The 27,083-nt window shown below is 43.7% G+C and overlaps 1 protein-coding gene across 2 annotated transcripts in view; it reads right to left on the bottom strand.

The window, feature by feature from the left end:
* LIMCH1 (LIM and calponin homology domains 1) overlaps positions 1 to 27,083 on the bottom strand; it is a 215,049-nt gene that overhangs the window by 51,393 nt on the left and 136,573 nt on the right. Inside the window, exons 6-11 of one of the 2 annotated variants that reach the window (XM_053403907.1) lie at positions 17,064 to 17,259; positions 13,346 to 13,598; positions 10,945 to 11,226; positions 5,312 to 5,596; positions 2,891 to 3,142; positions 1,343 to 1,471 (exon numbers count right to left, since the gene is read on the bottom strand). In XM_053403907.1, coding sequence (XP_053259882.1) covers positions 1,343 to 1,471; positions 2,891 to 3,142; positions 5,312 to 5,596; positions 10,945 to 11,226; positions 13,346 to 13,598; positions 17,064 to 17,259 — 1,397 coding nt within the window. The remainder of the gene's footprint in view (positions 1 to 1,342; positions 1,472 to 2,890; positions 3,143 to 5,311; positions 5,597 to 10,944; positions 11,227 to 13,345; positions 13,599 to 17,063; positions 17,260 to 27,083) is intronic. The other variant, XM_053403908.1, reaches the window with a different exon arrangement.

Genomic DNA, 27,083 nt, shown 5'->3' with positions numbered 1-27,083 from the left:
CAATGCATTGAGCTGTTCTCTTAATAGGTCTCCAGACAGTAGTACGAGGTTGTATTCAAGTAAGTCCTAGGCAGGGTTAACCCACTGAAATTAATGAGCCTAAGTTAGTCACGTCTAATAATTTCAATGGGTTTAATCCAAAGAGAATTATCATTGAATACCACCCATGGGATAACAGATGCTGAGAAGTTTGATGGGAAATGGGGGGAAAGATTGCTCATGCATGCACACACCTGTCGCAAAAACAGAACTAGTTAGTTGCTAGAAGCTAACAAATTTCCCATCAAACTCCTCTTGCGTCTGGTTGTTAAGCAGCAGGCATTATCTCAATGGGAGATTCTTGCAGAGGGAGGGTCAGTTGTACATATAGAAATTGTGGGTTCGTGCTTACGTACATGAGTGCTCTCTCTCTCTCTCTCTATCCTATCCTAGCTAGGGCTGGGCGATAGATCGATATATCATCCCAAACCGGTTTGAAGTCTATATCATGATACCAGTTTCATAGTTTTTGACCTCGCAATTTATTTTGAATTATGATGTGTGTGTGTGTGTGCGCACGCGCACGCACGCACGCAATGCAAAAATCACAATGCAGGGGGAAATCATGAAGCCAGCCAGTGTCTCTACATAAAGGTAAAGGTCCAGTCGTGGCCGACTCTGGGGTTACAGTGCTCATCTCTCTTTATTGGCCAAGGGAGCCGGCGTGCAGCTTCCGGGTCATTTGGCCAGCATGACTAAGCCGCTTCTGGCGAACCAAAGCAGCGCACAGAAACGCCGTTTACCTTCCCGCCAGAGCAGTACCTATTTATCTACTTGCACTTTGACGTGCTTTCGAACTGCTAGGTTGGCAGGAGCAGGGACCGAGCAACGGGAGCTCACCCCATCGCGGGGATTCGAACCGCCGACCTTCTGATCGGCAAGTCTTAGGCTTTGTGGTTTAACCCACAGCACCACCCGGGTCCCTACACCCATGGCTCTACATAGCTCCCTCCTTATTTCAGATATTGTGATATATCAGCATATTGCAATGCTTAGCTGTTGATGTAGCGCGATGTTGCAAACCAGGTATCACCCAGCCCCAATCCTAGCCATTGAGCCTTTCACGGAGATACAAACTAAATACCTGGGATTAGCATGCGGCCTGTGGACATCATCAGGATGACCAAGAGAGTTGACATGGCTCACAGAGAGCAAGGATGAGGTTTCAGCTGTGGTCCCAAGAGCCCCAGCTCTTTCCCTATTGGCTGCCTCTTCCATGTCATCTTTAGGCGCAGCCCTAGCAATTGAAAGCTTCTCCTAAGCATGTAGGTCAATTTCTGTCACTGGCCCAAAGTGCACAAACCTCTGCTTGGGGCTGCTGGGCTTCTCGGACATTCTCACTTTGCGGCTTGCAAAACGGTTACGACCGGCAGCTTCCACTGCCGTTTCAGAGGTCAGAAATGAACCTGGGGCGTTCGTGAGCTCCTCGTCGCTAATGACAAAGATGTAAGCAAAAAATAAATAAAAAGGCATATAAAAGGGCAGCTACAAGACTGAGGGAAAAACAACAAACCAAACATTTAATGAGAAGGAGGAGAAAAATCACCCAATGCAAGAAATTGGTGTGTTGCGAGAGGACACTCTGGCACCCCCCTTATTATCAAAACCAAGGAAGTGTTTGAGCAACACGGAGAAAAATGATTCTGACCAAGACTGAAAACAACATTTTAAAAAGTAAATGGCACAACAGGACCTGAGCCAAACTGTATCCAGAAAATTATATGAACTTATCAAAGGACAAAAGTGGCTTGGTTCCAAGTGATGGCATAATGTCTCTTGGAAATCTGAGCAGTACATTCGCAAATAGCTACGATGGCAGTTTTTTCTTGCTTTGTAAACTTTTTGCTAGATTGTGCCCACAGCCCTTCCACTAAACCAGATAGAGAGCTATCGTCTAGCCATGATTGATTCAGACATATTCCCATGTAACCCCGAGCAGAGCTAGCAAGGCCTGTTGCCACAGCTGCTTCCTGAATGGGAGTGCCAAGAAAAGAGGGAAGCCCAACGAGTGGAAACTTGACAAACACCAAGGGAAAGAAAAGTGTTTCATTTCAAGCCTAGACTCTTAAAGATTATGATAAGGGTTATTCCTGGTTCCTGTACAGATGTGATCAGGAGACTTGTGCATGGAGCCCCTAAGATGGTCCATGTTGCTATTCTTAGCTATGTTGGGGATGGACAGACAACACTCCTCGTGGTGGCTTGGGAAGGCTCAGCCCCCCACTACCCCAAGGAAAACCAAAGACCACACACACAGATAAGGGGTGGGTGAAATCTCTTGGTTTTGGTTTCTCTCACTTTCTCATTTTCCCCATCTTATGTTCAGTTCTCCAGATTTGTTTGCAATTCCTTTTAAGCGCTCATGAAAATTCATCAGCATTCAACGCAACTTTCTGTTAACATACGCGTTCTTGCAAAGCAATTTCGCCTAATCGAATGCATTTTTTACATTATTATCACCAGTATATGCATTTTTAAAATGCACATTTTACCCTAGCATATGCATTTTTGTACACATTACTTGACTGGAGAACTAGCTGCACGGCAAAATTAGGAGAAGTGTGAATTTTGAAGGAAGGATGTGCTTTGGTTCACATGCTGTTTCATGAAGTGTGAATTAGGCAGATTCTCCCCATTCCTACACAAAGATGACTGGCAGAAAGACACATCAATTATTATTGACCAGACCTTACTGTGTACCCTGGTAATTTGCTGCATGCAGATATTATGCATATGACTTAATTGCTGGCCTTTGGTATTCCTGAGTGCCATGATTCGAGTTACAAATATTTCAGGAGCAATATGAATCTTTATTCTCTCTCTCCTTCTCTCTCTTTCTATGGAAACATACCTGGAATTCCCTGAAACTTTCAGTCGGTCCCAGGTGTCTTGATCTGCTTGTGTTATAGTAGCTCTCGCAAAACATGGCAAATCTACTTGGGAGAGGCTAGCCTGAGTATTTCGCTTAGCCAGGTCATCTCTTTGAACATCTGGAAATTTAGATTGGTCTTTCTCCTTAGAGTCGTCCTTCTGTGACTGCGGGAATGGTTTGTCTTCGCATATCACCATCGGCCTCGCTGAAGTCACACTCATCTTCTGTCCACTAATTTAATGCACATTCCAGAATCAGCAGGACAAAGAATACTTTTGAAGGACCAGACAGTGACAAGCGGCAAGCTCAGTAGCAGGAACGGCCCAAGCTAGTTTGCTGCCTGAGGCAAAGGATGAGATGGTACATTCCCCATTCTGTGCACGAAATCTGACTAGATTGGTAGTTGTATCTTACTTCAACACTGGTGATGGGACAGAGTCCTCCACCTCACCCTTCACAGCAGACCCTTTTCTAGTCACTTTCCGCCCTTCAGAATTTGCTGCCTGAGGCAGCTGCCTCACTCTGCCTCATGCAAGGGCTGGCCCCGCCAAATCAAAATATTGAGTAAAAGTGCGCAACAGAGGAGAGAACGATGTTGGAGGAAACAATCATCTATTGCTGCAATTTCAGCTAGTGGCTGGTATGCCCCATTGAGAGACAATACCCCCGTTTTTACATAGTTATTATTTACCAGTGCTGGCAGCAAGATTTTGGAAGCTCTTTGGCATGGCACCTTCAGTGGGCCTCCTTAACCTGGAAGAGGCAGGGGTGCAAAAGGAGAGTGTTCACATGCTACGTCTGACCTTCTAGAGTGCTTCAAGCAAAGCAGGAATGGTGGCAACATTGGGACAGAAAGCTCAGGTCTTGCCAAATGCCACCTCTTTGGCCAGGCCTGCTCTCTACAGACAAACAACAGATTATGGGCAGAGACAAGCAACCCCATTGATACATTTTTGAAACAATATTTAATTTATTAACAATCTCTCATTTTGACAGTTACGATGACGTCTACTTCCTATGCCGCAATGAATTCAAGTTTTGTCTCCCAATATAGCAAATCTTGGGGATTTTCTTTTACTGCTAACCATTCCCAAGCTCGGCATCCAAGGATTTGGACACGTTCTTCAGATGCCATTCCAAGACATTAGTCACCAGTTAGACGCTGGGACTGTAAATGTTGGCATTTATATTGTCGCCACAAAGGCAACACTTTTTATATGGCTAAAAGCAGCAGGAGCTCACAGTTCTTACAAAAGACTTTCTGCACTCTCCAAGAAAGCTATACCCAGTTAAAAATACTGTATGCAGATATTTCTCAAAGCATAAAGAGTAAATCACTTATGCTCCCTAAAAATGTCACTGCTCATGCCTTTTACTATAATGCATATTATTACCTACACCAGCAATGAGCAAAATGGATTCCAGTCTGGCTATGCAGCAAAAACATTTTGTTCAACATCCACTTGTGTGTTGCATCACCCACACCCAGCCCACAATTATGCCTGGAGCTCAATATAGCTATTGTAAAAAGAGAGAGAGAAAGGGCTTTGCAGGAATTCCCCACAAGGGGTTGACCAAACTGAACAAGACCTGTTTTTGCAGCTTCTTCATTAGCAGAAATAAACGTGTCCCAAGCCAATATGCAGAAAAGAAACTGACAACTTGGTGTAACACAACTTGGAGAGACAAACAACCCTTAGAGCCAAGCTAGATAATGTGTCAAGAGTCACGAGTTTTGTCTTCCAAGATCCCTGCAACTGCCGCTTTAACAGAACTGCAACTGGAATTCATCTGTTTTCACCATATATATATATATATATATATATATATATATATATATATATGCTGCAAGCAAGCAAGCAAACAAACAAACAAACAAACAAACAAACGGTTCCTTTCCCACCTGGGTGGGAGGAATTGCTGGGTCAAGCAGGAGGAAAGTGATGTTGAATGAAAAAAACAGCAGGAAGTAAGAGCGTTGAACAGCCATTCTCCCTCCCATTTCTGATTTCAGTTTCTGATGCTGCTTTTCAGATTAAAAAACAGTAGAATGTTGGGAGGGAATCCCAGAGTCTCCTGCGTATTATATCCTTTTCTTAAGCCTTGTGGAAGACTCTACCCTTAACTAGGAGACTAGGAGAACAGTGGCTGTCAAACCAACCAACTTATATTCTACACTTTCTGTTCCCAGTCCAAATTTAACCGACCCAGACACTCCTCCCCTTTCCTGCAACTTTTAAGAGAGCAGCCAGAGAAACTTTGCAGAGAGCTTTGAATTCCCCCACCTCCCCTGTGAACCCACTGAAAAATGGGAAGCTCACACTGAAGTGCCAACACCATTGCCTGGTAAAAAAAAGATATCCCAAATTAAATAATACAGAAACAAGTAGAATAGCACACCTTGAACATTCCTGCTTTTTCTTTTGTTTCTTCCCTTCTTCCACTTTACCTCGATCTTTGTTTGCATAAGATCCAAGTAGATACTGGTTAAATGGCAACGTAAGTTTGGGCTGATTTAGTCTTGCTCTGCGTATAGCAAAATCATCCTTCTCTAGGTCAGGAATCCTGTCATCTCGTTCGTCTTCGGACCCAGAATCTTTTCGCTGATAGCTCAGCATAAAGGGGTTCTCTTTGCGAAGGAGGATGTCTGGGATAAGCTCATCCATTTTGCACATGTGCAATTGACTGATCCATAGCAAAGTTAAGTGGGAAATCCAGATGTGAAATGAAAAAAGACAACACGACTCTCCATATTTCTTTAAAAAAGGCAAACAAAATATGCTGGACGTGCCGTTAGTTCAGAGGAAGCGTTCATAATTTAAGACTCCATGCTGCAAAAACCGGAATTCCATGCACACACAGTTAGTGACAATGGATCTTTATTTCCTGCTTTAATTATTTGTGGAACGAACATGAACAGAACAAGAATTGCTCCTTTCACCATTTAAAAGAGGCACTGTTATTCTCAAAAACACTTAAAACACTTCTTTTTTCCTCTAATCAAAAACTATCAGTACAGCTTCTGGCCACGTACTTAACAGAAAGACACTCTCTAGATTCTTACGTTTCCTTCTAGCACGTATAATTTCTTAAAATGAATTTCTTTTTCTTTACATTAATAGCAGAAGTCCCCGCCCATCCTCTCTGTTGGAGGTTTTGGGTTATGGTCCCATTGATGAACATCAGAGAACAGGACTGCAGTCACTGATATTCATCTATTAACCTTGAGGTGGGAAAATAAAAAAGTTCATTAAAAGAAAAGATGCGGAATATAACTGGTGCCCTTTCTTCCCACCCCTGAAACACCCTGAACCTATGGAACTTCTCTTATAAAAATGATTTAAAAAATGCCTCTTTTATAATATGGCTATCCCAGCTCTTGAAGAACCGTGAACAGTATCATCAACCAAGACTAATGTTGTCTACCAGAGGCCCCAAAAGGCAATATTGTCCCAATCCAAGCAAAACCCAAAGGAAAATGAAGTTATTTGCATTACAAGAATTTATAGCACAAAACCACTTCAGCCTTCAGGAGTTGCAGGCTTCATGACCCCTCCATGCACGCGGTGGGTAGAGGCCAGTGCCGCGCAATTGGGGGGATTTCCGGCCGTGTCACCCCCTAGCCGACCAATTGGCTGGCTTGGGGGCGTGGCCTGCCCTATATAGGCCAGGGATCTCCCTCTTTGCTGCCCGCCAGCTGTTCCTGTTTTCCCACCCTCCCACCCTATAAGGTTTCGTTCTTTGACCTTGCTATGGACCTTGGTTGGTCGCCGTTGAGGGGGTTGGTAGGAATTTTTCCACTTGGCAAATTGGCAGCAGCCACTTGGTTTTCGCCTACCTCATAGCAAATCATCACATGAACGGTCAAGAATTCTGATTTTATCCTAACAACTAAGAAGCTTATAAAGCAGTTATAAACTAGTTTAAAGTATTATGGCTTCCCCAAGGGACTTCCCAGGCTGGCTTTGCATGTTCCTATAATCTGGTTTGCATGGCATGCTTAACCAAACTATGGCTTAGCAACATCATGTACATGTGCAGGCTCCCAGAGAATTGCTCACAGCTATCTTATTCCTCCCTAGTCCCTTTTACTGCCACTGCAACTCATGGTTAGCGAGGCGAGAGCTTAACTGTATGTCCTGATTCAGAAGACACAGAGAAGTTTCTCCCCAGGAAGAAGCCTGTAGGGTCTCACTATGGAATAGTTCGGCTTACTGTATCAGACAAATCAGTGGAAAACACCAACAGGAAAGAAAAAGGAGATTTCTAGATGCTCTTAACACAATATTATTTTTTTAAGTTTCCTTCCCCCTCTCTGCCACCATGTGTATTTAAAAAAGAAGAAGAAAACTAATTAAGTTCATCTTGGGTCTTTCACAACCAGATGGGGCGCAGAAAGGTAGGGCAAAGGAAACACAACAGCACAGGTGTTTAGCCTGCCGCTAAAGCACAGTTTTGCTCTTTGGCAGGCATTATCTGCCTTCTAGCACCACCACTTTCAAATTCTGCCCCTGGCACCTAAGAAAATACAGTATTACAGGACGCCAATGGGGGAGGAAACAATCACTTACTGCTGCAGAACATCTTGCTGTACCTAAGGCAGCTCAAGAGGTCCTTGAGAAGAGAGCATGAGGAGTCCTTCAGGTAAGATGACACCAGAGCGCTTTCCCCAACCTTTGCTGCCCTTGGCTAAAGGACTGAGTAGTCCACCTGTATCTGCAGCTTTGAAGGGGAACCAGAAGTTGCAAGGCTGGAGCTGTGCATAATGATCAAAAAGCTGTTAACCTCCTCCAAGCACATGTGCTAGACCTATTAAACCCAGTGTAAGCCTGCAAACTCTCCAGAATGGGAGAGACGGACAGCATTGTGGTTTCATTGCTATTTTGAGTCATGTCCAAGGTTCTCCTTTAAGCCTCACAGATGCTGTTGTTCAAACACCGTTGTCTTGGTTATTGCACACGTTAGTCCCCGTGTGGGACTAACAGGGGTTCTGTTATTGCCTGCCATACAACCAAATACATGAGATATCATTGGAAAAGCACCAGTAAAGTGGCTTCAGGCATTCCCTTGCAAAATGGGGCCTTGCACATCTTCCCCACGGCGACTTCCAGGTGTGCCTGAAGCTCTCACGAATCTCTGCACACTTTCAGCAAATGGAACTTGAACTTTGGTTTTTACAGTTTCGGATACTGGTAGAGATGCAACGGCAGCTCTCGAAACCAGCCTGCAAAACCAGGCACAGTTGTGGAGGGGGGAACTGCCCCACTGCCAGTCCGGTCAGTTCCTCTACTTGGAATGCAAGGGCACCATCTTGCCCTTTGCTTCAGGCGGCAAAATGCCTTGGGCCAGCCCTGGCTGCTTCCAACGACGTGCCAGCATCTGACTTGAGGAATTGAATGCAATCAAGCTTGCTCATGAAAACATGTTTTTGTGCATGAGCAGCATGATTTGGAAGTGGCTGTCTCCACTTTCCACAAAAAAATAAAAGCTTCAGGCTACACTAATCTGCTGCTCTGCTACACCGTTCACATGAGTAAGATACTCATGCGTCCATTGTTTTGTTCATGTTGACCAGGACTTTCCTGACAAACAAAGCAACTCTGAATTTAGAACAATCTCTCGTGTGTATGTGTGTGTGTGTGTGCGCACCAAGCAGCCCTACGTGCAGTTAAGCCATTTCCATTAGTTTTATTACAGCTGCATCTGTAGCAAACCAGTACTACTGGGTCTCATACCAAGAATACGTTGCAGCAATCCCTTGTCTTACCAGCATTTGGCTTGTGCAATTTCAACCATATGTAGTTGAAGGCAATCTAGGTGAAGCAACTCAAGTCAAGTTCTGAGCTCTTTTCGCATTGGGTCTCCTCGGGGTTACTTGACGTGAAAAGAGGTTTTAAGCTCTCTGCCTTGCTTGTTGGGGAAAACTATTTGGCACAGTGGTTCTGAGGGTGTGTTCTCTCTCTCTCTCTCTCTCTCTCTCTCTCTCTCTCTCTCTCTCTCTCTTCCCCTCATCTGCAGTCCCAATGTTTGACTGTATGCAATTTTATGCATAACCATTGGACCTGCAATTCATCACAATATTAATACTGCACCTTTGAGAGAACTGGTAACAGTTTGGCTAGAATATCATCAAGAAAGTTTTAGTTACAAGTTATCAAGATTTCAAAGAGAGATCTTAGAAGATAATTTTAAATTGTTGACAAAAAATGTATAATTTGCTCCTGGGATGGGATACAAAAGATGAACAGGTCAAATCTGTGATGATACAATGGGCGAAAGATGTGGGACATAAGATACAAATGACAGATTGGGAGAGGCTATGAAAAATAGATCTGAAATTTACGGCATGTACTTTATTGAAAGAAAACTATAGGAAAATGATGTGCCGGTGGTATTTAACCCCGGTAAAATTATCAAAAATGTATAGAACAAGGACCAATATATGCTGGAAATATATATGCTGGAAATGTGTAGAACAAGGACTGGACGTATATTATGCTGGGACATATATATGCTGGAAATGTGTAGAACAAGGACCAATATATGCTGGAAAAATATATGCTGGAAATGTAAAGAAAAAGAAGGTCCCTTTTATTATATGTGGTGGAATTGCAATGTAACTAAAAAATTCTGGGAAATGTTATATAATGAAATGGGGGGGAGAATGTTTAAAATAACCAGAAGCTTTTCTATTAGGAATTATAGGTACTGAAATCCTGAAAGACCAGAGGAAACTGTTTATGTATGCTACAACGGCCATTCGGATGTTACTAGCCCAGATATGGAAGGAAGAGACAGCCCCAGCCAGAGAAGAATGGCAAATCAAGTTGATGGACTATGCCGAAATGGCAAAACTAACTGGGGAGCTCAGGAATCAAGGAGACAAGAAATTTAAAAAAGGATGGGAAATGTTTATAATGTATGTACAAAATCATTGTAAACAGGTCAAAACATTAGCAGGATTTTAAATACACTTGTAATGTAACAGAATGTATAGTTAACTTAGGAAGATGAAAAAATTGGAGAAGTATTGAAATGCAGTTCAAAATAGAATCAAAAGGACCCATGGAAGGGATGGGGGAAGTCAGGAGATTCAGAGTAATATCAATTTTTGGATTTTGTACTGTTTTTTTGAGGTATGTTTATTTTATTTTTATTTCTCTCCTTTTTTTCTTTGAAAATCAAATAAAAAGATTATATTTAAAAAATACTGCACCTTTGATAGGCATTCTCTCACACCCTCTTGCTGTTTTTATTCCATCAGCAACAGTTTGAAACAGATACACAAGCCTGATTTTTTGAAAAATAAACAATAAGCAAAATAAACAAACAGGAACAGTAACACCAGAAACCCCAAGCCAGACTCCTCCATGTGTCAAGCTGCACATGGATGCACAAACATGTCTGTATTCTGACAGAGTAGCCCAACTAACTGATCCACCCTGCGCAATATCCACAGGTAGAAAAGCAGAAACAAGCAAGCTACCCTCATATCAGACGTGCCTGAACAACTGAAAGAGAAGGGATGGCTGCTGATAACATTATTGTCACATGTTTGCTTACAGCAAATTGTTGAACAGTCTCCATGCTCTACCAGAAAAATGTAACGAGCTGAATATTTTTACGATTCCTGTTTTAAATTAGAAATCCTTTAATGCAACTGCTTAACCTCGTTTTTTCTTTGCGCTCACGAAAGCAAAGCTCAACCGCTCCAAGAAAATTGCACATTTAGAGCCTGTTAAGAGGGCACAGTAATTAGAGCACACAACTCTTTTCCAGCCAAAAATTCCTGCACCATAATCGCTCAGTTGCAATGAATGTGCTTAATAGCAGCTAATACTGCAGCGCGCTGGCCTGCAATTCCCAGCTATTGTTTTCTAAAACCTTGCAGTGAATTCCGGCGAGGAAGCAACAGGCGCATTTTATGAGGTTATTTTTCTTGTGACGTTGCAGCAAAACCCAGGAAAAACCACACAGCATGGCAAATACCAAATGCATGCGCTCGCCAAGTCCCACAGTGCGGGAGAGCTAACCTGCTACCATAGCGTTGCACAGCCGGCATGATCTTAATACCGGCCTGCTCAATCCTTCGTAGCTTGCCCAGTTCCTTGGGATCTTTTTCGGGATTTCTGGGCCCCGCTGCTTTCTTGGCAGAATGTGTAGACGAATGACGTAAAGGCTCTCCTTGGCTCACGTCTGCTTGAACAGGCTTCCCAGAGGGGATTGCAGTAGACACGCAACAGCCCGAACACTCTTCTTCAGATTGTGCCAGTACTTCGGTTTGTTCCTCTTCGATAGTTTCAGGGTGGCTTTTGCTAACAAGTCATACAGGGCAGATTATTTCACATCACGGTCCTACCTTATTATTATTACCTGTTGCTGCTTGCGACCGTGCAGATCAGGTTAAGATTATTCAGCACTGAATTAAAAGGAGAGGTGGCTTTTTAAATGTGAGCCACTACTAAAGGGGGCAGGATACCACCACTTTGACATGTGGATGTGAATCGAAAGGCAGTACACTCGCATTTTTGCATATATGCACACATATTGGAATAATTTAAGAACAATAATTTATTATTTATACCCAGCCCATCTGGCTGCATTTTCCCCAGACACTCTGGACAGCTCCTAACTGAATATTAAATACACAATACAGCATTAAACATTAAAAACCTCCCTAAACAGGGCTGCCTTTAGATGCCTTCTAAAAGTCAGATAGTTGCTTATTTCCTTGACATCTGATGGGAGGGCGTTCCACAGGGCAGGCGCCACTACCGAGAAGGCCCTCTGCCTGCTTCCCCGTAACCTCACTTCTCGCAGTGAAGGAACCGCCAGAAGGCCCTCGGAGCTGGACCTCAGTGTCCGGGCTGAACAATGAGGGTGGAGACGCTCCTTCAGGTATACTGGGCCAAGGCAGTTTAGGGCTTTAAAGGTCAGCACCAAAACTTTGAATTGTGCTCGAAAACATACCAGGCTGGATCTAGAATAAACTAGTTGCATTAACGTCCCATCAAAATCAACGGAGGAAGTAAATCATGGCTTAAGTTCAATGGGAACCAAGTCCAATGAACTTAGTCTGGATCAAACCCATTATATCCAGATTTAAAATAAAGGAAAACTTGAGGAAGGTGGGATATTCATTTTCAAAAACACAACGTTTAGGTGGGGGAAACACCTTCCGTCTGCTTCAGATATTCTCAGAGCCATCATGCACTGTTGTCTCCATGGATGCAGACACATGGGGCAAATGACATCTGACCCCAGGGACTGTTGTGGCTCATGTAAATCACTGCCAGAAGGCAGCATGTGTCTGTGTGACTGTGCCAAATCAGTCAGAACAGCTGCCTGTCAATGGTCAGAAAGACTTGTCACTGGGTGAGTGAGTTCCAGCTGTTTAGCCCTACAACCTTGTCTCAGACGCCTTCAGTGAGCTAGATGCCTAGTAGACAGTGCCCAGTGGCAGTGGGAGAATCTCTTGTACGCTACTTTGAGAGCCTCTCTGGGCTATAAAGTGGGATAGGAGTTCTATTAAAAAGTAAATAAATAACGCTACTTCCTTCACTATCCTTCAGGGCTCCATCAGTGCCCTTGGCACTTTACAGGATAAAATAAGCACACACACAAAAAGGAAGGTTGCTGTGTCAAGGACCTTGTGATTGAGACTTAGTTGGTAGTTCAGCAAGGGGAAAGAAAAGAATGAGGCAATAAGAGCAGAATACGAGCAACTGCAGTCATACATACAGTCAAACCTCAGTTGCTGAACGTAATCCGTTCCAGAAGCCCGTTCAGCTTCCAAAATATTTGACAACCGAGGCACAGCTTCTTATTGGTTGCAAGAGCTTCCTGCACTCAAGCAGAAGCTGTGTCAGATGTTTGGCTTCCGAAAAACGTTCGAAAACCAGAGTATTGACTTTCGGGTTTTCAGCATTTGGGAGCCGAGGTTTGACTGTAATGAGGCTTTTGTGTTAGCTAAGGATAAGTACTTAGGCCTTAAGCCAAGGGCTTCCTGGAAATGATGGATTTGGGAGGGAATTGAGGAAAGAGAGAGATGAGCACAAAACTGTAGCACCCACGACGGCAATCCGTGAGAAGGTTTTAGAGCATCTGAACCAAAGTTCTGGCTTCAAGTAACGTACACGGTACTAATATGAAACCCAGCATCTTGTTAAAAACGAAGTAGGTCAAACAACCTTATGTCCACAGTAAAACTCATTTAAGTAATTCTGTAGTAATGTTTCAATAAACTAAGTATAGCAGAGCTGTTTATGTGATGTTCTAAGTCAAACTGCATTCCATATGATTGCCATCTTGCAATTAATCAAGCAAGAGAGAACAAGGCCAGAAACCATCTATTGGTCACCTGTGAATGGGACATGCACTTGTTAGGTTTAGGTGGCTCTGGCTTGGTAACCTGAGAAGTGGCCAAATCCTTACCTGAAAGGTCTCTCTCCTCCTAGGGGAGAAGTAGCAGTACTCCAGCTCTTCCTGAACTCCTCTCGTTCAGCCTTCTTCTTCCTGAGAGGAGCCGGAATATAGGCAGTCTGGTTACTCTTATTGGGGAGGTATTGGTTAAAAGGCACAACTGATTTGGGTTCACCATAAGATGTCCGCCTTGCAGACATATCGTCTTTTTTCACATCTGGCAACTTTCGATGCGGCAAGTCAGATTCCGAATCGCTTTCTCTGCCTATGTGGAAAACAAAACACACAAAAAAGAAATTAAGAAAAAGAAAGAAAGGAGTCAAGTTTAAATGCTTAATTCAAGTGTGCCAGTAGGAGGATTACTGCAATTATCTGGTGCAAAGGTGTCCATCTCCTTCCCCCACAAATGAAGGTACGGTTTGCAGGCTTCAGAGTGTCAATTGCCACAGAACATGACACATGCAAAAGTGCTCCTTAAATTCAATGGGCAAATGAAGCATAAATTCCAGTCGCTACTTAAGAGTGAGAATCAAGTTTTTAAATTGTCAGTAAAAGCTATTGTGCTTTAAGATCCATCTTGAAGTTTCACAAAGTCACATTTGCAAACTGCTCATGGGACTGCACAAATGAGGGCAGATTTTTTTTTAATGACCCACATCTCTATTGTATTAAACATTTAAAAAAACACACAATTGAGTATCGCCCCTTGCACAGGGAAATCTTCAGTTAGCAGTGATAATTGAGAACACACAGGGACGTCCTATAATATGTTTTTCCTATTATAATCTTGAATTTGAAGGTCAGAAATACAATAACTGCTGTGTTCACACAGCTCCAAGAAAAACTCCTCTAGCTCTCTGCAGGCATAATATTTTAGCTGTCTTAAGCAGAAATATTCAACAAGCAGCTGCACTACAGATATAGCTAGATGACAACACAAGAACTGCCTTGCTGGAATTGATCAAAGCCCGTCTCATTCAGCATTTTAAGCAGCAGTCAGCCAGATGTCTCTGGAAGAAGCAGTGGTCATCCATCGTTGCTTATCTCCAATGTATGACACTCAGAGTAATACCATCTCTGAAGACGGAGATTCCTTGGCTAATAGCCATGGATACACCCCCACCCCCACCCAAGGATTTGCTAATCCTTTTCAAAAAGCCATCAAAGCTAGTCATGAACCTACAAGAATACTTGAACTCAGGATCATCCCATGGATTTAGCCACAGGACGCTCAACTTCATGGGATGACCCAAAGTTCAAGCAATATGGGAGAAAGGAAACAAACTTCTGAACAACTGTACAAAATGAACTCAAGACCTTTAAACATTTTTACTTTCTTTTCAAAGATGATAGTGTTGCAAAAGGTAAAGGACTCCTGGACAGGTAAGTCCAGTCAAAGGCGACTATGGGTGCGGCACTCATCTCACTTCTCAGGCTGAGGGAGCTGGCATTTGTCCGCAGACAGCCTTCTGGGTCATGTGGCCAGCAGGACTGAACTGTTTCGGGCGCAACAGGACACCATGATGGAAGCCAGAGCGCACAGAAACGCCAGTTACCTTCCCGCCACAGTGATATCTATTTATCTACTTGCACCGATGTGCTTTCGAACTGCTAGGTTGGCAGGAGCTGGGACAGAGCAACGGGAGCTCACCCCGTCGCGAGGGTTCAAACCACCAACCTTCCGATTGGCGAGCCCAAGAGGCTCAGTGGTTTAAACCACTGTGCCACCCACGTCCCTTGGTAGTGTTGCACATCAACATGGGCAGGGACAGAGAACCGAGTCTACTAACTGTAGCTCTCCAGATGTTGCTGAACTCCATTCGCATCAGTATCAGACAGAATGTCCAACCACAAGGGACAAGAGTTGTAGTACAATGGCATCTTGAAGGTCCCTGCCCTAAACAGCTTGGGACCAGGTGACCTGAAGGATCACCTTCATCCATATCAACCAGTTCACACCTTGAGCTCTGCATCCCATATCCCACTTGTATACTTCCATTTTCGTACAAATTGTACAAGTTTACAACATGTGGGGCACTCTCAGTGGGGTCCCCATGTCCATGGAACTGTTTCAACTGAAACCTTCTTGTCCCCATCCTTATAGGCCTTTAAAGACCCATTTACTTAAAACTGCTTTCTTCTTTAAAAAAGAAAAGAAAAGAGCATGCTATTTTTCCTATTGTGCTGCTCCATGATACAGAACTGCAATACTGTAATTCTTTTTTTAATCTAATTTTTTACACTGTGCTGCAGGTTGTTGTGACTGGTGATACTGCTAGTTATTAGTATTTTATTGTTATGGCATTTTAATGTTGCAGCCGACTGATCTGCATGCGTGCGGAAGGCCTCCTTATGTGGTTTAACCCTAAAAGGCGGCCTATACATATCTAAATAAACCAACTAGCAAATAAATGCCTGACTAGCTATATCATCTGCTAACTAAATGTTAACTTTCAAGTTTTTCCCCTACACCACAACGGCTATGCTCAGATTCCCTGGTTAGAGACAGCATGCTTCTGAATACCAGTTCCTGGGAATCAAATGTGGGGGAGAAAACAGCTGCCCTCTGGTTCTCCTTTTGGGTTTCCCATAGACATCTGGTTGGCCACCATAAGAACAAGATGATTCCTTGGATGGCTCAGTTGGTTGGAGCAGGCTACTGATAGTCCCAAGGTTGCACGTTCGATACCCATATGGGACAGCTGCTTATTCCTGCATTGCAGGAGGTTGGACTAGACGATCCTCAGGGTTCTTTCAAACTCTACGATTCTATGAAGTTGGACTAGTTGGGTCACTGGCCTGATCTAACCAGCCCTTATGTTCTTACCATGACTCCAGGTCAATCAATTTACTGTCTCTCCAAAGTGGCGCATGCTCTAGTTATCTCCCGCTTGTACTACTGCAGTGCGATCTACGTAGGGCTACCTTTGAAGGTGACCTGGAAACTACAATTAATTCAGAATGTGGCAGCTAGACTGGTGACTGCGAGTGGCCGCCAAGACCACATAACACCGGTCCTGAAAGACCTACATTGGCTCCCAGTACGTTTCCGAGCACAATTCAAAGTGTTGGTGCTGACCTTTAAAGCCCTAAACGGCCTTGGCCCAGTGTACCTGAAGGAGTGTCTCCACCGCCATCATTCAGCCCAGACACTGAGGTCCAGCTCCGAGGGCGTTCTGGTAGCTCCCTCCCTGCGAGAAGCAAAGTTATAGGGAACCAGGCACAGGGCCTTCTCGGTAGTGGCACCCACCCTGTGGAATGCCCTCCCATCAGATGTCAAGGAAATAAACAACTATCTGACTTTTAGAAGACATCTGAAGGCAGCCCTTTTTTAGGGAAGTTTTTAATGTTTGATGTTCTATCGCTTTTAAAAATATTCTGTTGGGAGCCGCCCAGAGTAGGTGGGGAGACCTGGTCAGATTATTATCATTATTACCTCCTTACACTTCAGGCCCAAGAAGTGCCACCACATAAATTAGACTCCTATGACACCCCCACCCCGCCACAGCTTGTAATTGTAAGGCAAAAAGCTTCCGCCATAGTGTGACCCCCCAAAGCTCTAGACCATAAATTGGCATTCAGCAAAAGTTCCCTTCTGACTTCAAGGGATTAAAAGGCACATCACGCTTCCAAAACCCAAGCCAGCTTCTCCAGCGACAGCACACCAGCTATTTCACACCAGAAGAGCCTCGTGTCGCATTCAAAAGGAGCCCTGGAGAGCACAGCTTACCATCGCTGCTTCCTCTCAGCACCACATCTGGAGACGGCGTCTGCTGGGAGCGGGAGCCGAAGGAATCCAGGCTGTCAAAAGAATCATCTCTTCCGTGGCGGGGAGGAGAAAGGGAATCGCTGCGTTCGGAGTCCCAACAGTCTACATAGCCGCTGTCACGGATGCTGCGCTTGGGGCTCTCAACATCCTCAGTCTCCTAATGTGGACGAAGCAAACACACACAGACATACAAAGTGTTGTTGTTGTTTTTAAAGAAATACCCTTAATGCAAACAGTAATAACATTCTGAGAATCTAGCATGCCTAGAACCTACAGCTGGGGACAGAGAGATATTTTTCTAAGGGAGTTGAAAGTGGTATCCTGGAGACATTGTTCACCCTGGTACTCACACACATTTCTTTTGTATCATGGCTGTCTCTGATCCAATAGGTTTTGCAGGTTTTCGAAACAGTAGAAAGAAAAGAGTTTAACCAAAACCACCCACGAGGCAAACAAAATGTGTACATACACTACGGAACAATGCCTCTCTCTCAAAACAGTTTTGTCCATCTTTAAAAAAAAACCCAGCCCAATTGTCTGTTTCCAATACCAGAGGAGTCAGTGTGGTAAAATGTACACATCACCACAGCCACCAACGCCATTCTTGTATCGCCTTTTTACGCTTACAAAAAGAGACAAGTCAGTCTTCCACCCAAAACTTCTCTTTCCGCCACTCTCTAACCAAAGCCATTTTTCAAGTAACTACGAAGAGACTACCGTTAAAGGCAAAACACAATCCACTACGGCAATGTGCAGAATGAAAACACACCAGAATGAAAACACACTGTACAGAGAATTGGAAGAAAGCAGGTTAGCATGTTCTAAAGAAGAGAAGTGGTGTCGATGTGTGGCACTTTAAAAGACTAAGCCATTGATTATGGCTAGAGCTCATTTCCATCAGGTATAGGTTTACATGTGTACCAAGAAGTAAAAAGAAAGGAATTGACCTGAAACATGGCTGGTTCTGCATCCAAATCCATATCATACAAGCCATTGTCCATATCATAGGAGCAAAGGCATCCTGCGTTTAAGTTAGCAGGCAAGGCACGTCTAACTCCACCAAGCTGATCATTTCCACCTAGATATCATACTGGCCCGGGACACCTGCAGAGAGAATCTGCTGCTGCTGCTTTTGGCTCAGTCAAACAACGAAGCAGCGAGCTGCAGGAGACAGCGTCTTTCTACCTCGGAGAGAAATTCCAGTTATGAAAGAGGGGATGTCTTTCTTCCCGGAGCAATCAGCAGCCGAAAAATATGCAAAACGCTTTTCCTGATGCCTCTGAAGAATTCAGTCTTGCTCTTTGTTTGTTGCCAGCTCCTGGCTCTGGGGGATATGAAAGCACTTGTATCTGACCCACATGTTCAGAGCAGTGAGAACAATGGCCGCCTTTGACAGCCTCCCGATTATAAATTCTTTCCAGAGCAAGCCACACATACTAAAACACTGAAAGCTCCAGAAGAGGGAAAAGGTCAGTAGAAGCCATCCTCAGGCTTGCATTATTAGGAGAACATTGCCCCTTGTTTCAGGCGGTATCTTATCATCGGTTACAACAGGATGAGGCCAAGAGAAACAAAAATAAGGCCCTTTGCTGAAAAGCAAACTTTTGGAAGTCCACCCAGCCCCTGCTTCTCCCGTTGAGTAAAAAAGGCAGGGACAATATTATCACCCTCAGATGTGGTCATCAGAAAAGCCCAAGGTGAGAAATGCTTCTCAGGGAGTCCTTTTGAAAAGGTGCAAAACTGCCAACAGGTGCAGAAGCGTCTGTATCATGTGGTACAAATAAACAAGTCATGCCAGAGGCCTGCTTCACTTGATTATATAAACAGATGTGGAAGACATTGCATGTGTCTGTCTCAAACCAACGTGCAAATTCAACCAGCAGAGGTTTGCAGATCCGTATGCCATAATGGCATATTTGTCAAGGAGCCATGACTGGCAAAGCCTCTGAGTTAGCTGTGCCCCTTTGGCTTCCCACTGTAAGGATGAATGGATCATTCTGTTTCCAGTTCATGTCAATTTCACATTATGTTCATTCATAAGTCCATTTTGTTTTATTTCTGAATGAATCTGTGATTTTTTTCAACATATATTTTAAAAAAGAAATCTGAATGTCTATCCTTATTTACATTTCTATTTAAATATGCATTACCACCACAAACATATGTATTTGAGTAGGTGTTTTACCTCAGTACTATATGCTTTTCTAAATATATTCTCTCTAAGAACTTTATCACAAAATTCGGAGACCCTCCCTCCTCCAGAAAAATATAAATGTTCCAATCTGAACATTCAAATGTGGATCAGGTCACATAGGATTTCATAGGAATCAAATTCCTCAGGCATCCTTACTGCGTTCTGTGTGAAATGGCCCTCAGCATTAGGTGGGGATAACCCAGGTTCAGATCCTCAGTCACGTATGAAACTTAGGCAATTTCACACATTACCCAGAGGTGAACCCAGACTTGACCCTCAATAGGGAAACAAAGGCAATCACAGCTTCCCAACAAGAGAACTGGAAAAATATATATGTATGCAAATAAGTGGTTCTTGCATCCCTGCTTTTTGTATTTAGGTGCACTCCTAAAACTTACTTAGCCTAATAAGTAAGCTGCCCAGGGCTTTCACTGAAGTACCACAGAAAACACCTATTCTCTTGACCTGTGCACCAACAGCCGATAGCTCAGACCAGCTTGTTCTGCCTTATCTACAGATACTGTATGTATGTGTTTTGGAAATGAAAGGGTCTCATGTCTCATACTGTGGTCCTGTCCCCCCCCACAAAGAGCTTCTCCCAAATTTACATACTAAAGTGGAAATAATAATTATTACAATTACTATTATTAGCAGGGCACATGTGCAGCAAAGACTTGTATGCTGCAGGATTCCTCTTGGGTATATAGGGCAGATACAAGGTAACCACTTACATGATATCTGCTGGATGGCACAAGTGAAACTCTTCCTTGTGGGAACTGTAAAGGTAAAGAGTAAAGGGACCCTGACCATTAGGTCCAGTCGTGACTGACACTGGATTTGCGGCACTCATTTCGCTTTATTGGCTGAGGGAGCCGGCATACAGCTTCCAGGTCATGTGGCCAGCATGACTAAGCCGCTTCTGGCGAACCAGAGCAGCGCACGGAACGCTGTTTACCTTCCTGCCAGAGCGGTACCTATTTATCTACTTGCAGGGACCGAGCAACGGGAGCTCACCGCGTTGCGGAGATTCGAACCGCTGACCTTCTGATCGGCAAGGTTTAACCCACAGCGCCACCCATGTCCCTGTGGGAACTGCACGCTTACATAAAAGAAAGGAAAAGGACACACTAGAGCAGGGTTTCCCAAACTTGGTTCGCCAGTTGCTTTTGGACTACAATTCCCATCATCCCTGACCACTGGTCCCGCTAGCCAGGGGTGATGGGAGTTGTAGTCCAGAAACAGCTGGAGGTCCAAGTCTGGAAAATCCTTCACTAGAGGGAGACCACTTAGGCCTTTCCTCCTATAGACCCCAAGAATAAAGCCTGTTCCTCACTACATAGCTCAATCTCATTTATGGTCACACAGACACTGCATTTCTTCCAAAATTGGCCACAATGATTACAGCCGCATTGCAGATGAGGAGCAGGGCAGGTAGAGGCTAACAGCTTGTCTAAATACTACCAAGAAAGAGGTAAGCTTTAGATCGGAAACTTCCCAGTTTGTACATCAGTCCCTTTGCTATTATGACACACTAGGCGACATCCTGGGATCAGGTCTATGAAATCCTATGTGAAACAAAAAACAAAACAAAACCAAGTACCATGAACAGCAGAGAGGAGGTTTAAACACGAAGCAGGATGATTCAAAAAACTCAAATGCCCTACAAACTTCTCAGGGAGAAAACTTAGTAATTAGGGTCACTGTTGAGTTGGTTGCCAAAAGTCCCTTAGCGTGCTGAAAGCCAAGGTCCCCTAAGGCCAAGCGTGGAGACAGCAAATAGCTGTAAGGTAAAATCACAGAGTTTAAGGAAGTTAAAATAATTTGATCAGATGAAAATGCAGCGTTTCATGGTGTCTCTTTCTTCTGTTTAGCAATGAACGACAGAAGTTACTACCAAGAGCTAAAGAGGGTGTCCTTTCTCCCAGGTAAAAATGCTCCATGAAATAAATTTGATGCGTGTATCTGTTATTCATACGGAGCTACTAGCCCAATTGCCTCTAAGTTACTAGGTTAGGTGCTTTACAAATGTTTAGCATTTTGAATTTTCCCATTTACTTATGTATTTATTTCCGCACTGACTAACACAAGTTTGTGCATAAAGCAGTCTAATGAAAATGTGGGAGGGCTAATATGACTTCTGCGGACTTTACTTGCAAGCCTGATGCTGTTAGGACCAGGCTTTGGACAGCAGACTGAAGTGAGTCAAAGGAGTTGTGGGATCAGCCAGAAGTTGAGAGCAAAAGAGTAAATCAGAGCAGGAGGACAACCCAGGAGGAAGGATCACGGAGCAAGCCAGGGACAAGGAATGATGCAGGAACAAGTCTGAGCTCAGGAAGAGCTTGTGGCTCAGGCAAGGCTCAACCAGTGTTCAAAACTCCCCATTGTTCTAGGCGCATTTTGCAACGGGGAATTTCATTAGGGTGAGCAGTTTCTGAGCTCTGGGTGCAGTACTGTGTCAAATATTTCAGATAATAATGGCAGAATAGAAGGAAAGGAGGACCTTATTCTGCCTTCCCACTTCCAGCTACTCTCTGAAGGCTGGAGAAGAGACCCTCATAAGAATATTATGGGGGTGGGCAGAGGAAGAACTAGCCCATGTGAAAAATGAACATAATATTTTATCTGCAATTCATTCATTTCCAGCTTTGTATTCTTGTTATAAAAAAGCATTCCTAGACATTCTGTTGTTGAGCCCCTAACCTATTCTTATTGTTGTTGTTATTTGGTGAATTTATATACTGCCCTATATCCAGGGGTCTCGGGGCAGTTCACAGAATAAAATCAAGATATAAAACAAAAAAATACATAATAAAAATAAAAACAACAACCCAATAACCCCCCCAACAAAAAAACCCACCTAGGTTGAGCTCCTAGCTTTCATATCTCAGTTTCTAACACTGGGCTCAACACCAACTGGAAGCCCTCTTCTGCGCTTTCCTGTCTAGGAGGAGTCAATGGCTGGCCTGGGGGGACAGGATACTCACTGAAGTGATTACCTGCAGTTCAGTGGATCACCACATAGGGCAGCTGTCCACCAATCTCAACTTTCTGACCAATGCTCTCTTAATGATACGAAAACCCACATCTTCATCCCACAATGCACTCTGCCTACCCATTTGGACTTCAGGCCTCTCTTAGCAGACTCCCTTTGATTTTCAGCTCAAAATACCAAGCCTAAAGGTAAAGGTAAAGGGACCCCTGACCATTAGGTCCGGTCATGGCTAACTCTGGGGTTGCGGCGCTCATCTCGCTTTATTGGCCAAGGGAGCCGGCGTACAGCTTCCGGGTCATGTGGCCAGCATGACTAACCCTGATTTGCTGCCAAGGAGTGTGGTGGAGTCTCCTTCTTTGGAGGTCTTTAAGCAGAGGCTTGACAACCATATGTCAGGAGTGCTCTGATGGTGTTTCCTGCTTGGCAGGGGGTTGGACTCGATGGCCCTTGTGGTCTATTCCAACTCTATGATTCTATGATTCTAAGCCGCTTCTGGTGAACGAGAGCAGCACACGGAAACGCCGTTTACCTTCCTGCCGGAGCGGTACCTGTTTACTTGCACTTTGACGTGCTTTTGAACTGCTAGGTGGGCAGGAGCTGGGACCGAGCAATGGGAGCTCACCCCGCCGCGGCGATTCGAACCGCCGACCTTCTGATCGGGAAGTCCTAGGCTCTGTGGTTTAACCCACAGCGCCACCCACGTCCCATATACCAAGCCTAGGTAGCTGTAATTATTATTATTATTTTAATTTTTGTTGTTTTCTTTTCTTCTTTCCATAAGGAATAATGATTCCACAATCAACATCAAAAATACACCACCCCCCATTCCCCATGTATTTATTTATCCTTTTACCACTATCTCTAATGAGATTCTTACAATCTCACCACTTCCCTCCATTCCCACTTCTGGTTTCTTATATACACCAAATTCTTCTGCATTTCCGTATCTCCTGTTAACCCATTATTATATCCTAAATTACCCGAGTTTCTGGTAATTGCAAGCGTTTAGTCCAAACCTGCTAACGTTTCAACTTGTTTACAATGTTTTTGCACATATACAATAAATGTTCCCCACTCTTTTTTAAACTTCTCATTATCATAGTCTCTGAGCTTTGCTGTCAGTTTTGCCATCTCTGCATAGTCCATAAGTTTAATTTGCCAAATAATTTTATTATTTATACCTCGCCCATCTGGCTGGGTTTCCCCAGCCACTCTGGGCAACTTACAGCATATCTAAAAATATAGCATGTTGTGAAGGAAATGGACTGTTCTATATTATAAATATATACAGCTGGGTTTCCTGACGCAGTGGATCACACTTAGACTGGATTTGGGAATTAAATGCCAAAACCTCAAGCGTCTTGCTTTGATAGCCAGATTAAGGTGGATCTCAGCACGATAAGGAGGAAAAACAGAAGGGAGAGATGCAACTCTAAAGTAAGATTCATTAAAATGTTACTGTCAAGGACTGTTTAATTTTCAGGGAGAGTAGATGGGGCTTAACTCTGTTTATTTGCTCTTTTGCTCCAAGTGGGAGGAATGCTTTGGCATGCAAGTAACTTTTATTGCATTTAATTCTTTTCCCGCAAGATGAACTATCATTTTTTAAATATGTTAATAAACTTTGTTTCATAATAATTTTGTGGTCTCTCTTAATTTACCACCCCATGTCAGGAGCCAAGGCCTGTGCTACTCTTGAGCTATTGTCAAAGAGATACAGAGGACATTTTTCGCCTAGTGGCAGTAGAAAGTCTAAAGATAAGAGTGGGAGACCAAAGGGGTACACTTTGTTCAGCCGGGAACTTTGCCCATACAGCAGAGTTGACATATATGTGCAACTCTTTTAACCTTCCTCTTTTAGGCATTTCTCTCCTTTCCTCGCTGGGTGTGCACAACTTTGCCAGGAAAAAAAACACCACAATTTGGGTGCCTTGAGTAAAATAAATCCACATGGTGCCAAAATGAAACTACAGCGGAACCTTGGTTCTTGAACTTGATCTGTTCCGGGAGTCCATCTGACTCTCGAAACCAGTGCTTTTTTTCCTTAAAAAATTTTTTTAGGGGAACTCTCATTTTCCTGCTCATATTGAAATACCGCCCCTCGATGAGGCCAGACTTAGATTCACAAAATGTTTAGGGGTATGCGTACCCCTGCGTCCCCCCAGAAAAAAGCACTGCCAAACCGAACTGCGGGTGGTGCTGTGGGTTAAACCACAGAGCCTACGGCTTGCCGATCAGAAGGTTGGCAGTTCGAATCCCCGCAACGGGGTGAGCTCCCGTTGCTCGGTCCCTGCTCCTGCCAACCTAGCAGTTCGAAAGCGTGTCAAAGTGCAAGTAGATAAATAGGTACCGCTCTGGCAGGAAGGTAAACGGCGTTTCTGTGCGCTGCTCTGGTTCGCCAGAAGCGGCTTAGTCATGCTGGCCACATGACCCGGAAGCTGTACATCGGCTCCCTCGGCCTATAGAGCGAGATGAGCGTCGCAACCTCAGAGTCGGTCACGACTGGACCTAATGGTCAGGGTCCCTTTACCTTTAAACCGGAACACTTACTTCTAGGTTTGCAGTGTTCGGGAGCCAAAACATACGAGTACCAAGGCGTTCAACAACCAAGGTGCAACTGTATGAGCAAGTGACAATCTGCTTTTCCTTTAATGGTAACCCAAATATCTCAACTGATGTGGGCTGTCTCACACCCTGCTTAACAGCAGAGCTGGCCACCCACTTAGAGACATCACAGCATATACAAATGTAATCACCCACACTGCATGCAAAACACATTAAAATTGTTTTGTATTCCTACAAGATGGCTGTTCAGCGCATAACGTTATATATGCATGCCATGCGTTCTGAAAAGAGAACCAGACCTCCAGACCCCAAAGTCAATCCTACTTAAACACCCTCTTTGTCCCCCGCCCTCGGCACACGCACCCTCCCCAACCAATCTGACATCTTTCCCAAATTCCCCCGAAGCTCTACATACCAACAGAATAAATTTAATCCTTTGGCAGATTGCCAGTTTTTGAGGGGCGGGGGCGGGGAGGGAGGAAGATAATATGTCTCCCTATCGTGGAAAACGCTTGACAGCAAGGTAAATGAAAATCAGATGAGCTAGACGGTGACACAGGCCAGTTTTCATTCATAAAACATTTCAAGATAAAAATTACAGAACAAATTAAAGAATGAATCAACTGTAAAAAAAATAATTATATATTTTCTGTCCTTCCGTTACTTGAAGAGTAGCTTCATTTTGTCTATAAGGAAAATGGGGACAGATGTATAAAACAAGAGCCACCACACCTCCATATTTTCTATGCCATTAGGGCAGATTCATGTTTGAGAGTGGCTAAGAGTTGAAAAGTAACCGTCAGCCAACAGCTAACAAATTTGCCTTTTGGCTTAGTAATACTGGCCTCCCTTGCAAGGCTGTTGTAAGGATCACCAAGATAACGGGTGCAAGGTGCTTTCAACACTTGAAAATGCGCTGCTGGAATACAAAGTATTATTTAGCATAGCGATTAACATGGAAACAACTAAGCAGCCTCTCTGTGTGTGTATCCTATTATTATCGCCTCATTCAAAACATGTGGTGCAATACCATTGCTTACATCTGCATTATGACATCTTTAAAAACAGATAATCTGAAGCATGGCATTCCATAACACAACAGTTATCACAGCCATCTGGAAAAAGTCAAATTCACAGACATGCAATAAAAGCAGTCATAATAGCTACACAGAAGATCTCTTTCCTCAACAATTTCACATATTACAAACATATTGGAGGCTGAGAATTTTTTTTTGAACCATCTGCATCACAACCTTTATTATTAAGCTAACCTGGTTGTTGGAAAGAGGGATATGTTTCAATATTTCTGTACATTCCGATATTTATTTGTTAATCTGTTTGTTCGAATTTTGTTGCCATCCCTTCTTCGCTACAAGGTACCAATGAAAGAGCTGGATAAATTGAGCATTTACCACGACTGTCTACTTTGTATGGTTTTAGGTTTTAAAAAAATGTGTTTGCTATTTTTTGTATACTTAACTGTTTCAATTATCTTTTAGTGTACAGTGGGCCCACCAATTTACTTACAGGAGTGTTAACCTCAGGAGCACACAATAACAGGATCACACTAGTTTTCCAAAACATGAGGAGGGAAGCTGTTTCTTAAAGAATGTGTTTATTTTTACTGTCCCTCTAAAACTACATAGGAAGAAGAACACTTTTAAAAAGCCAAGAAAAATAGGGAGGAAATGAGCAGAAAGGAAGCTGTTCTGACGGGACGGAAGACTGAGATAGTTTAAGGAGGCCTCAGGAGCCACATAAAATTTGGGGTTTCCCTTGCATAAGCAGCAAGTTGCCCACCTGTGCCTTAGTATTAGTAGCGTCACTCTAAATCAACATTCAGTCCCTCTGCTAGAAAACCTCAGTCAACTAGCTAGAGATAAGAATGAAAAAACAATATGAGCATTAAAGTTGGCAGAAGAATATGGACAGAAATTGCAGCAGGTGTACTTGTAGGGTAGGAGGGCGGGGGGAAATGCCAAGATATTTCACATCTGGCAACCAATGAGCCTCTTTGGTTTCAGACAGTACGTGGGTAGATTGGTCCAAAAAGCCAGGGATACAAATTTTCACGGCCCTCTACAGCTACAGTGGCTCATTTACCAGAAGTAATGCATTTTAGTGTTAACTCTGGGAGTGTATACAGTCATACCTTGGTTTTCGAACACCGCAAAGTGACTGTTCCGGTTTGCGAACTATTTTTGGAAGCTGAACATCCGAAGAGGCAGAA

Source organism: Podarcis raffonei, chromosome 9, assembly GCF_027172205.1.
Source record: "Podarcis raffonei isolate rPodRaf1 chromosome 9, rPodRaf1.pri, whole genome shotgun sequence".
Classification (NCBI taxonomy): Eukaryota; Metazoa; Chordata; class Lepidosauria; order Squamata; family Lacertidae; genus Podarcis; species Podarcis raffonei.
Note: the sequence above shows the minus strand (reverse complement) of the source record. Positions and strands in the feature narration are given on the sequence as shown.